Source organism: Gobio gobio, assembly GCF_949357685.1.
Source record: "Gobio gobio genome assembly, chromosome: 10".
In the NCBI taxonomy this organism is placed as follows: domain Eukaryota; kingdom Metazoa; phylum Chordata; class Actinopteri; order Cypriniformes; family Gobionidae; genus Gobio; species Gobio gobio.
Genome location: NC_137116.1, coordinates 51,941,446 through 51,957,273, shown reverse-complemented (window position 1 = coordinate 51,957,273; position 15,828 = coordinate 51,941,446). Strand labels below are relative to the sequence as shown.

The 15,828-nt window shown below is 37.0% G+C and overlaps 1 protein-coding gene across 4 annotated transcripts in view; it reads left to right on the top strand.

Annotated features, from left to right (window-relative positions):
• gripap1 (GRIP1 associated protein 1) overlaps positions 1-15,828 on the top strand; it is a 74,010-nt gene that overhangs the window by 20,851 nt on the left and 37,331 nt on the right. For 2 of the 4 annotated variants that reach the window (XM_079827994.1, XM_079827993.1), the window contains exons 15-23: positions 866-958; positions 3,697-3,831; positions 4,137-4,232; positions 6,605-6,817; positions 6,990-7,103; positions 7,395-7,472; positions 11,133-11,228; positions 12,286-12,342; positions 13,954-14,053. In XM_079827994.1, the coding sequence (XP_079684120.1) occupies positions 866-958; positions 3,697-3,831; positions 4,137-4,232; positions 6,605-6,817; positions 6,990-7,103; positions 7,395-7,472; positions 11,133-11,228; positions 12,286-12,342; positions 13,954-14,053 (982 nt within the window). The remainder of the gene's footprint in view (positions 1-865; positions 959-3,696; positions 3,832-4,136; positions 4,233-6,604; positions 6,818-6,989; positions 7,104-7,394; positions 7,473-11,132; positions 11,229-12,285; positions 12,343-13,953; positions 14,054-15,828) is intronic. The other 2 variants (XM_079827995.1, XM_079827996.1) reach the window with 1 other exon arrangement.

Here is a 15,828-nt window from a genome sequence, read left to right as displayed (position 1 = left end):
TCTTTCACTTCCTCCGTGAGGTCACGAATCTTAATTAAGCAGCTGCCTCGAAAGTGCAACAAGCAGATAAGATTGAAGAACCTCCCTGTTCTGTTTTTCCATTCAGAACTGCTTGACTGGGTCTCTTCTGTTTGATGTGGAGTTTCTAACTTGGCCTGTTTTCTTCTCTCTTCTTTTCACTTGTTTTGGGGCGTTCTACTTTCTTTATCTCTTGCTCTCGTTCACCCCCTCTGACTTTATTCTTCTTGCTATATTTATCTTCTCCAACACTCCCCCTGCAATCCCATGCGGTTGCCGGACATGTCTTCATCCATCCTTTACATCTCTTTCTTTCTCTGTACATATTCCCTTGTTTCATGCTTTTGCTATTGGTCCTTTTTTCTTTATTCTGTATTTGTTCTTTCATATTTTACTTTTTACATCAAAATGTTACTATTTTAATTATTTAAATATTTTTATTTTGTTAATTCTAATGTTCTTTTCTTTTTTTGCTGTTTTCTTTGTTCATTATTTCATGCTTTTTTTACGTTAATACGTTATTTTAAATTTTTTGTTAATTCTCTTATTTGTTCAATTTTATTATTTCATGTTATTTTTTTATTCTTTTCATAACATTTTATATTTTGTATTTTTTTAATATTTAACATTTTTATTTAATTAATTCTAATGTTGTAAAAAAAAAAATTCTTTCCTTCGTTCTTTGTACTCTTGTTCTTTCATTTGTTTGTTCTTCCATTCAATCTTTCATTTGTTCTTCATTCTTTCGTTATTTCATCTTTCTGTGTTGCTCTCTCTCTCTCTCTCTCTCTCTCTCTCTCGCTCTCTCTCTCTCGTGGGGTGGTTTTATGTTTGGGCGGAGCTACAGGTAGCGTGTCAGAGCGCGGTCAGTCAGGAGCAGGTGGAGGGCATGCTGAGTGAGAACGATGCCCTCAGGACAAATCTAGCGGCCCTAGAACAGGTACCCGACCATGATACAGCATCACGACCTTCATCAACCCCAGGTCCTGCATCATCTTCACTCAATGACCATGTCTGGTCTAACACACATGCTCCCTGTACCATTAACTGTTCAAATACACACGTACTAATGCCACTTTCATCAGCTTTAATGCTTTTGCCTGTGTACAAATCACTTTCAGTTCACACCAGTTTGTTTGATGCCATATTGTCTTCTAATTTCTTCTCTTAAAAAGTGTCAATATTTAAATGACAATTCATGGAGGTTCATATAGATGCATTGTTTTGCTTTAAAATCTTGTTTTTGTAATCTTGCAATCTTCTAGTCACAATTTCAGACTGACTGGAGTTTTATGGAAGTATGGCGGTGTGACAACTTAAAGGGATAGTTCACGAGCAAATTAGCCCATGATTTACTCACCCTAAAGTCATCCTAGGTGTATATGACATTCTTCTTTCAGATTAATAATATCGGAGTTATATTAAAAAAGTCCTGACTCTTCCAAGCTTTATAATGGCATTGACTTAATGTCCATAAAAGTGCATCTATCCATCATATAACTGCGCCACACGGCTCCGGGGGTTAATAAAGGCCTTCTGAAGCAAAGGGGCGCTTTTGTGTAAGAAAAATATCCATATTTAAAACTTTATAGACTAAAACAACTAGCTTCCGGCAGTCAAGGGTACGCGAGTAAACGACCCATCAAGTCAATGCCACTATAATGCTTGGAAGGGCCAGGACTTTTTAAGTCCGATTTTATTCGTCTGAAAGAAGAATGTCATTTACACCTAGGATGACTTGAGGGTGAGTAAATCATGGGCTAATTTTCTGAAGTTCAGAACAATCATTTTTAAAAACTGTTATTACCAGTGCTGAGTAGATTACTTACACATTGTTGTCCATTACTGAATACAAATTACATGATGAAAACTGTAGTTAGGAGTAGGAAAGTGCCTAAAGCCGAATACATTATTCGGAAAAGCACGGATGGTGGCTTCAAAATGAATAAAACTTTATAAGTGTAATGTCATTGTGAAGTGTAAGCTTTATAAATGAAATGAGCAGAGCGCGATTACAAATAGCCGCATTGTCGTGCGTCTCTCAGAAACCAAGGCTTTGAAAGAGTTATATCAACTAAAATGCTACATCACACACATTTTCTACTATTTAATGTTTATTTAAATGTTTTAAACCTTGTACAATATGATACATGATTGAGTGTAAACGTTATGAATGAAATAACGTTTCTCTGTCTCACTCTGTCCCTGAGACGGAACGGCATGCATTCTTTACAATTTATTCAGATTTACATATGCATAGTAAAAGTTGTTAGCCATTTTCAACCACTGAATAATAATCTCGAATCAGCTCTTTTATATATATGTCTTATTTGAGGTTGTGGATGATTGTCCTGACATAACTCTAAACAAAGTTTCTTTAAACAAAGATATTGTCTGCACTGCACACCCCTATAACGTACCGTCATTTATTACATTACACATTTTAGGTAATATAATTACTTTCTGATTATTTTTAGATTACTTTGGACCTTACTTTTAGCCTTAACTTGTTTATCACATAAATTTAAATAGGATAATCTTGTACTGTAGTGATATAAAAATACAAAGAGAAAAGAAAGATTGTTGAAATTTTGTCATCAAAAAAGCATTAAATATTACATTATATCAGGGTTTCCCAAACTGGGGTTTTTTGAAGGAACTTCAGGGGGTAAGTTTATGAAAAGGTAAGAATTAAACCATAAAAATGTAGTGTATATATAAACAATCCAATATCCAATAATCCAAAAAGATACAATATTTTGTTTGCAATGCTGTGGCCTCTGACTTGTATAATTCCTTAAAACTAGAAGACTTTCTGAGCATACATAATCAATTGGCTGTTTTAGAAAGGACCGTTTAAAAGATAAAAATAATTTATGAAATACATTATGAATAATTTACTGCCATTTTGTGAATGTTAAGTAATCATTTAAACAGTAGGAATGTAACTCTAGTCTGATTATGAGTATTATAAAACCTAGTATATATACAGGTATATCATTTTCACAAAATGGCAGTAAATTATTGTATTTTTATCCAGATTCCATATAATCAGTTCCTACCCAGCACTGGTTATTAATATTTTAGTTGATGGCTCTCCAGCCAAACTCATTATGCTTATTTATTTTTATCCAAAGTGAGTTAAATAGTATTTAAGGTATATTTGCACTCCCTGGGAATAAAACCCATTATCAATTGTGAGCAATACCTAAATATTAATATTTAAATAAATATGAATAATTTAATTTGTACTCCAAGGCCGCATACGGTTCATTTGGCAGGACTTCCACTGCACTTTAACCCTGATTGAGGTTTTGAAAACTTTTCCATGTTTAATATATTTATTTCTATGTATGTTGTGCTAGCTATTTTGTTTATATATGTTCACACATACATGCATGCGTACATATACTGTATGTATATTGCATCATGCATGAAGTTTTATACTCAGCTTGAAAGCACTTATGGGTATATTTATATTGATATTGGATTCTGCATTATGCTGAATTGCATGTCTCAGCTGTTCTCTGGTGTTAAGCTCTTTCCGCTCCTTCATAATTCTTCATTTGTCGTCTGTTGGCATTTTCTCGCTTATACACTGATTTCAGATTGAAGAAGACTTAATTCAGTTCTCCTGGGTTCTTTAAATATCTGAAACTCAGTGTGTGTTTTTCACAGATCCAAACCGTGAAGACTCAGGAACAGAATTTGTTGAGAGAGCAAAATCTGGTATTCAACGCAGAGCTTCAGCAGAGACGTACAGAACATGAGAGCTTCCTGGCACAGAGAGATGATCTCAACTCACAGCTACAGGTATAGAAGCCATTTGTAACAATTAAACATTATATTTCTGAGTAAAATGCTATTGGATTGGATAGGAATCATATTACGCTGTAATATTATTAGTAAATATTATTTTTCCCTGTCCACAGCAGAAATGTCCAATTATTTTGAAGACTGAGAGTCCATTTTGATGAAAAATAATTGTTTAAATTACTTTAGTTCTTTCATTACTACAGCAGTTCTTTTTTTTATACATATAGTTAAATGTAAAATACCTATTTTTGTATTTGTATTCAGATTATACATAATGTTTTTTACTTCTTTTTGCTGATCAGGAGTCAAACCGAGCGAATAGTCGACTACTGGAGCAGCTTACTGAACTTGGTCTGGAGAAGGATAAGCTACAGCAGGAGTTAGAGGAGGCCAGAAAGGTGACGATACACACACAAACCCCCTTTTTTACCTTCTGATCCTTTCACAATTCAGTCAATTCCCTCTGCAGCAGGTGAAAGTAGTTTAACGTTTGGTGCACTCACTATCTCTGTCGTCATTTAAGCTTCTTTAGTGAGTCAGTTCACTCTGCTCGTTCTTCCATCAGTTAATACTCTGATCTTTTGACCATCATAATGACTTTAATACAAATGGGCCCTGGAAGATTCAGCTCTTTTTGTGCAATTTTTTTTTTCTTCCCTCTAAAATCTGTGTTAGTCAAAGTTTCTTGCACCAGAACCAGTTTTTACAGTTTTACATGATAATTTACCAGTGTCTTTCCGACCAATTTTTTTATTTAGGCTTTTTTTTTCTTTCTATATCAATGTAAATCATCCTGAAATACACACTTTGTTAATTTTTCATTTAAAATCAGCATCACTTAAATTCTGTTTATTTTCTCACATTATAGTAATGTCAAATTGGGGAAAATAATAATGCTTAATAATAATGAGACTAATATCACTATAAAAACAAATCTTAATGGTCATAAACTAGGATGAAAAATTATTTGGGGGGGGGGGTGAGTTTGACAGACATTGGGCACTATTTTAATGATCTGAGCACTTTTTCTGAAGAGCATGGCGCAGGTGCACGAAACACCAAAGTAAACTTCACTTTTACACATACGCGAGAGTCAACGTACATGACGCAAATTTCCTCATCAGAAGAGCGCACCACCGGATTTTTATAGGCCATGCGCATTTCATTTTTTTGCAGTATTGACATGGCAGCAATTTCCCCTCCACGCTCTAAGCATTCAGTAATAACTCTCCATCTCCGCTCCGGGTTCACCATTTCCCACTCCCCACTCCAGTCCTCGCCCACTAATATCAGAACAGCACTCTGTCTTCGCCCCGAGGAAATTTGTGGCTAAAGTTTTTAAGTAAACTCTGAAATATCCCAAAAGTCTGGTTGATAACATACATTAAATGAAAAAAACAGATAAGAAATTTTCAACATGGTGAATTAGAACACTAGTGTGCAAACATATTTTTTCCTACGACATGCCAAGCTTATTAGGCTTTATCAGCATTAAAAGTTAAATATTTCTGCTTTTTGCAGTGCAAATTTTGTTTGGAAAGATGTTATTTTATCTACGGGTCACTAGATTTCTGCTCATTCAAAATCAGATTCAGATAACTGTAAGCAGATAAGCACTGTAAGATTTGTTTGAATGCATTAGAGCGAGCGATTGCGTGTGTGAATAAGTGCTACCTGTTTAAAATGTGTTTTCACCCGATCATATTCAATATGTAGAAGGTACCAAACAATTCCTTGAACTATAACATTCCACTCATGTCCATCGCCATCATCATAATCTTTACATTCTTTCTGATTTGAGTGATCCATCTGTATCAAGCTAGTTGAATGTATCTAACGTGTGAGTTCTGGCTAAAAATGCAGTTATATTATGGGCCGTTGGCATGAATTGTACTCGTGATGGAGCAGTAGTGGAGCGCTCTCTTTTAAAAAAACTTTTTTAAATTCCACTCACGCTATTCAAAATCCTCTCCTCGCTCCGCTCCCCCTCCGCTCACATACTCTGCACGTTGTAACTCGTGCCGAGTGATTGCTCAAAACTGCGCATGCATTGAACGCCTGTGTACACGTATGAGTCAAAAGAAGTATACTTTGCAAGGCTGTGCGTTCGACTGTGCGCATACACTTGTCTACTGGTAAAAACACGAAGTATACTTTCGGCTTTAGGGCGTGTCTGAAATCCACTTTTGCTAGTTTAACGGCGGAAAAAATGGTCAGCGTGCCGGGCGCATGATCCAAAAGGGTTGTACCTATTCTCTTAATGAGTCATGGGTGAGTTTTGGACGTAACGTGCAAAAAAACAATCAGAGTCTCATCTCCCATTCCCTTTAAAAGCCAGTTGTGGAAAGACTGAACGCTTCTCCAGAGAGGAATTTTTAATATTTAAAAATGTTTGTGCTGCTGCTGCACGTCCCTGTGTGTGTAACAAGCAGAGTGTACGCATGTTGTGCACCCGCCTATAGGCACATATTACTAACGCACCCTTTAAATAATAAAAAAAAATACTGTGCCATTGACTTTATACCAGGTTTGTGTTGGTTTTTTGGCGTCTGAACACACCTCACTTTCAGACCAGGACACATTATGGCCTTTTGCAAAGTCTTGATTTTGTTTCGTTTTTTTTGTTTTTCATGCTTGAATGTTCAAAAATCTCATAATTTTTCACGTATTTTACATTGTTGCAGCACCTCTCTTCCCAGTCTATCAGTAGCGCTTCCTGTCTCTATGAAGCCACATTTTATTTGAAACTAATACCATACTTTTCTGTCAGACTGCAGATAAGCGTAAGGTCATGCTGGATGAACTGGCCATTGAGATGGCGCAGGAGAAATCTCGGCACAAAGAAGAACTAAGCAACGTGCGTTTACAGCATGAGAAGGAAGTGCTGAGCATCAGGGCACGCTATGAGAAGGAACTCCGCGGCCTCCACGAGGAGAAGAACCGCACAGAAGAGGAGATACGCTCACAGCTACGAGATGAGAAGGTAAGGAACCTTTCTTGGCCGGTAACTGAGAGTTTGTGGGTTGAAACATGAACTTTGAATAAAGCACTTAACCTCAGGTTGCTCCAGTTGGATTGTCTCTGTACAAAGTGTACTTTGGCCAAAATGAACAGCTAAATTTCCATTCACAGTTGTATTTCTGTCTTTTTTTCAGGCTCGTACCAAAGAGCTGGAGGGTCTTCAGCCGTATGTAGAGGAGCTGAAAGCTCAGGTTCAGTCTATGGAGGGGACGAAGGGCTGGTTTGAACGCAGACTCAAGGAAGCCGAGGTGCTGTGTGTTTACAGCCATCTCTCACTGCAGAGCAATGCCAGAGATGGAAACTGTCTTTTGTTGTTTACGTCTGGGTACATCAGTATCATTCTGACCACATGATGTCAGTGTTGTTTTTGTCGTTACCGTGTTACAGACTTTTAAATGCAAAAAGGTGAAAAGAAGAGCATTTTTAATGGGTTTATTTTTATGTTTAAAAACAAAAAACTAAATGTTGCATTTATCTTGAAACTGTCACTGTTTGATGTGTTGATGAATCATATTTGATGTTGTGTGTGTTGTGAGCAGGAGACCATGGAAAAGAACAAACTGGACCATGCAGAAGAGATCCAGCGGGTACAGAAAGATCACACAGCCCAGCTGGAGGTAAACTTTTGGTTGTGAATAGGATGATAAAAACACTTATGGTGTTCAACAACTCTTAAAGGGATAGTTCACCCTGAAATGAAAATAAAGCCATCTTTTACTCACCCTGCTGTTGCTCCAATGCTCTATGTCCTTCTATCTTTTTCAGACCTCAAAAGCAGAAATAAAAAAAAACGTCCTTCACGCGCTCCTCCATATAATGGCAGTGAACGGCGACCAGGCTAAAACTTTACAAAAAGGATACAAAAGTATCACGCAATGATACAGTGAGACGTGCGGCATGTATGGAAAGTTTTTAGGAGGCATACTATAAGGTTTTGAGAGAAAGAAACCGTATTTAGCAGTATTCCTGTCAGTGCGTGCGAGCCGTCAACAATCGCTTACGCAATGTTATCATGACACGGTACACAACATTCACTTCAGGAGGTTTACCGTATTATTTGTATTATTGTATTATTTCCTTATCATATACCTTGTAGAGAAGATGAGAGTCGCATTTGTTTCTATTTAGCCTGATTTCTCAAAATGGTGCGTGTGTGTGCACAGAGTTACGGCCAAGCTCAGTATTTTGACTAAATAAGTTTCTTTCTCGCAAAACCTTATAGTATGCTTCCTGAACACTTTCCATATATGGCGCTGTATCATTGCGTGACTTTCATTGCGTATCCTTTTTGTAAAGTTTTAGCCTGGTTGCCATTCACTGCCATTATATGGAGGTGCGCGTGCAGGACGTTTTTTTACATTTCCCCTTTTGAGGTCCGAAAAAGATAGGACATAGAGCATTGGAACAACAGCAGGGTGAGTAAAATATGGCTTTATTTTCAGATGAAGTAATGAGCGTAAAGCTATATTTAGCAGATCTTGTCTTTATGACACATTTGTTTTCTGTTTATGACACACTCACATCAGAAGACTTTATTCTGTCATGTCTCATTAAGTTGATGGATGCTTGCTTGACATAGAATTTTACCTAATGAGCTTAAAAGACTGTATCAAATGCATGAAACGCATATATCATCCATAGGCGCTCAAAAGTTAAGCATTTCAGAAATTCAAATCTCTTACAATTAAGTTTTCTGTAAAGTAGCTGGAGTACATTTGATTGCATTTCATTTATGATTCTACTGACCTGAACCACCACTAAAAGTCCTGGTGGGCCCTATGGCCAGTCCATCTCTGGCATGACTTGATTTTATCCACCTTGATTTGATTGGATCGTATAAAGTTGGATATGATCTTACCGTTTAATATCATTTTTTTTTTTACCATGCCAGCACATCCTTGGTAATGTCAGCACAAAAGAAAAGTTATTTTAGAAGCAGAGGAAGTTGTTTTGATGAAAGATTTTAAAAACACATATATTCTTTATAACTTTTCTTTTCTGCTGACATAACCATGGTTGAAAATCGTTTTATTCAAGCTGAAATATTTTAAGAAATATATACTTTAGTCAGTATTTTTCCAGTAACATAAAGGAGTCCACTTTGACATTTTTAAAAGAACATCTGAAAATTACTAATGATCAAGAAACAGAACATGGATCCAAATCACATGAACTGACACCCCTACTTCCTCGGTCAATGTCCATCTGACTTTGAAAAGAGTCAGGCCTGAATCTAGACCGACAAGCCAGACCCACATCAAGATGTTGGGTCTGGGAACTCACCATTGGCCGGGCTCAATCCGAGGGGCGGGATAAACGGTTGTCTTTCAAATTCCCTCTGTACGCAATAGGATGGCGCTACAACCAACCAGAGCAACGAAGAAGGTGAAGCGGAGCTAGTTGATAGATTAAACTCTGAACACATCTTCCTTTCTTAAGAATGACTTCAGTGCCGTTCTTTTCTCAAATAAAAGCTTAACTCCAAGTCTTCCAGAGTCGCGGCCAAAGCCGATTCGAAAGACCGCTGTCCGCCAGCTTCTTTGTTTTCAAGTAGCATGCGGAACCGCTGCAACTCTGCCGTCATTATGTTAAGCCAGCCCACCGGCTCTATGCACGATGTGATTGGTCAGACTAGAGTTTGTTTTTTTCAGCTCGCAAGCCAACGGAGAGTTGCTAGATGCCCTGGCTGCAAATTATATTTTCTGCCGCTAGGGTGGGTCTAGATTTCTAGGCTAGCCTGAATCAGTTTTTAAATCAAATATTATTATTATTTAGCCTGACATCGTCATACTCAATTCTAGTCAGAATATGAGTCTGATACTGCTCCGTTGGGCTGTGATTATGGGGCGTGTTTCAACCGAACCAGGAAAGAGACCTCAATTGGATAGACCTACAACCAATCAGAGCAACGGAGCGACGCATAACGTTAGTTGTCAAATGTCAACAGAACTCAACTGCACTGTGTTGCCATGTCTGCGGGTTGAAGCGACCCCAATTATGTGATATACAGACCCAGGTATGCGATTTTAGCTGCCATCCCTGCCAAAATAACACATATTTTACCCCCCAAATGCCTTTTTTCCCCCAGAGAACCCCCCTGGAAAGCTATTGGGCTTGTTTTTGGCTAGTTTTGAGGAACGTTAGCAATTGGGTGGTTTTGTTGTAAAAACTTGGCAACCCTGTCTGCACGCACGCTGGAATAAGTTACGTTAGAAGAAAAAGATGAGCGTAAACACATCGTGTTGTGTTTTTATGTGTTGTAAAAAAAGAATTTAAGGATACACAGAGTACTTACCAACACGATCATCATTTCTGAGAGAAATAGTAAAGGTGAACGCATACACAACAAGTTCTCTGTTTAGGATTAGAACAAATTGAACCCAAGCGCTCTTTGGTGACGTGGATGATTACGTTACTGTTTATCATCTGTCCATCATCGTCTAAAGCCCGCCCTGACAATTTTATTGGTCCGAACAGTTTCTGTTCGGGCATAATTACTTCTCTACGGAGAAAGTCCAGACCGAACTGCCCGAGTAAAAATGTTGAGGGCGGGGCTAAGTTCGGCTGGCATCCAGGCTAATTATTATTATTATTATTATTGAAAAATATAAATTTAGTAATAAAAAAACACATAGCACCTTTTAAGAACCTTTTATTGGCCCCACTTTATATTAGGTGGCCTTAACTACTATGTACTTATATAAAAAAATAAGTACAATGTACTTACTGTGTTTATATTGTATTGCAAAACACTTTTGCTGATATGGAGGTGGGATACGGGTAGGGTTAGGGACAGGTATGGTGGGATGGATAAGTTTAAGGGTAGGGTTTGGTGTAAGGGAAGGGTCAACAGTGTCATTACATCTGTAATTAATTTATGTAGATACATTTGTAATTACATACAGGTATATTTAAAAATGTAAGTACAATGTAAAGACATGTATGTACACAGTAAATGCATTGTATCAAATTATTAATTAAAATGTTAGTACATAGTAGTTAAGGCCACCTAATATAAAGTGGGTCCCTTTTATTTAACTTATTTGTTTTCCATGCAAGCTAAACTTTTATGGCAAAAAAAAACAAGCATAACCAAAGCGATATGGATATGAAAAAAAAAATATTAACCAATATTAACCATATCCCAATTTTAAGTCTGACAAATCACTCACAATGAGACCAGAATATGTATTAAACAAGTAAATAATGTTTATTCTGTCCCGAAATCCATTGTGCATTTTAAATGAATGAATGAACATTTTCTCGCCCTTTCTCAGACTAAAGCTGCCGAGGTGGAGGCAGTCAAACAGCAAGTGACGGAGATGGAGAAAGAGAGAGAAGACCTCAGCAATACAATTGGAAAACTCAAACAGGTGTGGGAACAGAATGCATTCTTTTTTCTGGCAGTCTCCTAGTGGCTCTGCTGAAGCATTAGTTCTTCAGCGTGATGAGAACCATGTGTTTTTAAGATGCTAAATAAGGCACGACTCCGATATGGAGGATATTATGGGGGTGTGATTGCTGGAGCGCAGCAGTAATTTCAATTGTGACTCAAGAACGATGCGTGACTCAACAGTAGGATGAGATTGATCTTTGTATGAGCATCTGGTGCCAGCAGCTCCTCTGGGAAGTTTAGTTTTCAGAGCTGCAAAATTGGTGTTTCCTGGTCTTATCTGAATATTTTTAGGATGGTTTATTAGGACTTTCCTTTGTTTTGACATTGCTTGTGTCGTGGTTATTATATAACTAAGACTAGTTTACTAAAACTAATATTTAAAACATAAACACTACTGTTCAAAAGTTTGGGGTCAGTAAGATTGGTTTTGTTGTTGAAAGCAATTCATACTTTTATTCAGCAAGGATGCATTAATGCATTGATCAAAAGTGACAGTAAAGACATTTGTAAAGTTGCATAATATCTCCATTTAAAATAAATGCTGTTCTTTTGAATTTTCTATTCATCAAAGAAGAAACTTTTCTTGAGCACCAGATCATATTATAATGATTTCTGAAGGATCGTGTGACACTGAAGACCGGAGTAATGATGCTGAAAATTCAGCTTTGATCACAGGGATAAATAAGGCTACATTTCAACATATATTCCATTGAACAGTTATTTTAAATTGTAATAATATTTCACAATATTACTGTTTTTTGATCAAATAAATGCAGACTAGGTGAGCATAAGAGACTTTTAAAACACTAAAAACTTTAATCCATAACATTATTTCTGAAGTTCTTCTGTAAATGAATTTCTGAATTTCTGTAAATTACAGTCTTTTAGTGTAAATTATTGAAAAATGAAAGGGACTAAACTGTAACTCAAACTATTTCAAACTAAACTAAAAAGCTGAAAATTAGTCAAATGAAAATAGTTTTAAAATAAAGACTTAGTTGTTGAACTATAATAACCTTTTGTGTGTATTTCAGGAGATTAAAGACACGGTGGACGGACAGAGAATCCTGGAGAAAAAAGGTAGTTCAGCGGTAAGTAGGCAATCCAACCAGAAAAAAAAGATGAGTCAGGGCTTTCCCTCTCTCCATTTCCCAGAAAGTGAATTAAAATAGTCCCAGGCGATGAGCAGGACACCTCTCTGCCCTACAGACCTGAAACCAGACCTCCCATTGATGAGGGTCGATCGGCTTTCATTAACGCTTTAGCCGTTTCATCAATAGAATCTCGTTTGACAGTTCATTGATTGCCTGTGTGTGTGTGTGTGTGTGTGTTTCTAGCTCCAGAAGCTGAACATTTTGGTTATACTTTTTCTATGGCATTGTTTAATATTTATTTAGTCACATTGCTTATTAGGTTACAAATGCAGTCCCTCTGAGAAGTTCCTTCCTGGTTGAAGTGATTTTGGCCGCAAAATGGATGAAATTTCATATATCTTCTCCTCTTTTTACTTTCCACAAAAACGAAAAAGCTTTTGGTGGGCTACTGCGGCAAAATGGATGGACAGGATGTTTAGTTAATGTGAAATTGTTGTCTTGTCTATATAGTTTGCTATTTTTATTATGCAATACAGTGATATTCAGACACTTTCAAATGTGGCTTAAAGGGTCATGAAACCCCCTGTTTCAGCAGCAGTCAGTTCTCAACACAGTTTTGAAAAATGCTATAAAAGTGGGCATGGTTTAGCGGTGGAGTGGAGGGGGATGAAGGGAGACTGACAGCACATCAACGGCTTCTGATTCAGACCATTTACCACTCTCATTAAAAGCATCAAAGCTTCCCACAAATGCATGCTGCAAATTACCATTAAGTTACACGCAACACAATATACACATGGATTTGTTAGCTCACTGTTACACAAATGCATATATATCCTGTGATACCTATTATTCAATGGACAATTAAATGCACAGCCATTCGCAATTTGTTCTCTGCATCGAAAATATATATGAACATGCTGTTGCATACGTTTGATAACTTCTGAGGCTTATTTTGTGGAGTTTTATAAGCCGTTTGGTTGGTTAAATGGCCGAAAGGAGCGGTTACACTCACAGTGTGGATGAATCGAGTTTGTGTGAAGACTCAGGATATATTGAAGAGAACGTAGGCAACGCAAAAACTCATACAAAGCGAAAAAAACACTAGTTTTTGATCCATTAATGCATCTCTCACTTACTTTGTGCAATCTCACTTTGAAGAGACAGTCAAAGGAAAATGCCTATCAACACGAGCTGTCATGAATAAGTAAGCACGTGCTGTCATGAATTAAGCAACACGTCTTCTCATAGGACAAAGACATGCAGTCTCATGAATAATTATGAGAAAATAACGATGAGTCATCGCCGTACTATAGTACGAGAAAACGTCACAGCCTATGACGTTGACATGAAGACTAATTTAAACCAGGAAGTTGAAAATAGAGCAAAAAGGTTTAACTAGTTTAGCTAGTTAGTTCACAGCACTGTCTTCCATGATGTTCAACACACATACTTCTGTTAAAATCTCAGAAAATGTGGTTTAGGGTTTCATGACCCTTTAAGTGTCCAAATACTTTTGGGGCCACTGTATATACTGTATTCTTAAATGTCTATCAAGCGAAATGTCCATCTGCTGTCAAAACAATGTCTGTCATGTTATGTCTGCAGCTGAAAGACTTGAAGAGGCAGCTCCATCTGGAAAGAAAGAGAGCTGATAAACTCCAGGAGCGGCTGCAGGAGATCTTAACCAACACTAAGACCCGAACAGGTGAACACTTTCTTTGCCCCTACATGAAACTCTTAAGATTGAGACATTTCTCCTTCATCACCATATAAAGCAGTTGTAAATGCAGGGAATAAGGTTTTTGTGGAGTTGTCAACCAACTTCTCAGGTGATTTAATCTAGGGTTGCAACTAACGATTATTTTGATTATCGATTTGTTGGTTGATTATTTTTTCTATTTAATCTGATAAAATGCCCGTTTTTTATTTTATTGACAAAAAATGCTATTCCACATCCTGTCCAATGCTGTCCTGCAAACAAATGTGTCAGCTGAGTGTTATGAAAACATTCATAGTGAATATATCTACCATTACATAAATTAACCATGGTTTTACAATGAACAAAACAAACAAAAACAATAATAATAATAATAAATAAATAAATAAATAAGAGTTATTGTAGTTATTCAATGGTAACCACAAATTAGTTTAACTATATGGTGTTTGTGTGTTTAATACGCCAAAAAACATGGCTTTACTATAATAAAAACATGGTTAATTTTCGTAAGGGTATGTTTGTGCTATACATTGTGGAAAAAATGTACCTAGCAAAAGGAATTTAAATCCCTACATTAAAATTATATATATATAAAAAAACACAAACTCAGTGTTAGCAGATTAGAGGAATGTTCTGCAGGAACACACACACATTCTCCATGGACAAAGTAACCTGTTACTATAATTTCTTTATCCTGTAAATGGGTGATAAGAAACGTCTTGCATTTATATTCAACTACACAGTTATCCCTTTACATTTCTAACTCATAAAATATGTGAATTACATGTTAACTTTTAAACCTAAATTTAGTATCCTAAAGCAGATATTGCAGTTAAATGAGTGTTTGCGCAGAATATTAACTGTCTCCATCTTGACTGCGTTCTGTCTGTTTGACGCAAATGCGCGTTCCCGCCGCACCGGCGCTTTTTCAGTGAGGTTTGAAGTTTAACCCAGACTGTCTGTCAGGACGCGCTTTCAGGCAAAATGGAAATACTCGTGTGAATCAGTATCATTTACAGATATAACTACTGTTCTCTATATAGATCAATCTGTTGATATAACATGTAAAATTAACGTTTTGCACTGAGGACTCACACACATTTGTCAAAGTGCAGGGTATGTTAAACGCTAATGCATTCGCTTGAAGTTTAAAATAAAGAATGATCATGTTTTGGGCACTTGGATCATGTACCTTTCCTGCATCCACTATTTCTTTAATTTTGTCCATAGAAATGCGTTATTGGTGGAATATCGCGACTGGTGAAAGGGCAGACTCGACTAATCGATAATGAGAATCGTTGACGATGATTTTCATTATTGATTATTGTTGATTTTATCGACTAGTTTTTGCAGCCCTAATTTAAACTGCGATGGGCTCTGCAGTCGCTGTTTCGTCACACATGGATGACATGAATGAAAAATGTAAAGCAGGTAAGTAAATATGCGGCGCTGTGCATAAATAAGGCAGCAGATGAAGACCGCTCCACCCCTACTGCAAATCGCTATAAATGAGACAAACCCAAAGTGTGTTCTTTCCACCTCAGATGAATTATAAAGAGCCTGTCCGCTTTGTTCTTGCATCAAGTTCCTCTGGGATGTTGAGCAGTTCACTTTCCTGCCTCGGCTCATTGGCTATAAATAGTTTTTTCCAAGAAGGCAAATTACATTAATGTCGTTTTTCTTTCACATTACAGTGGTGTTATTGCATATCATGGAGATTTTTGGTTCCATTCTGGTGTGTAACACTCACTTTAGACAATCAG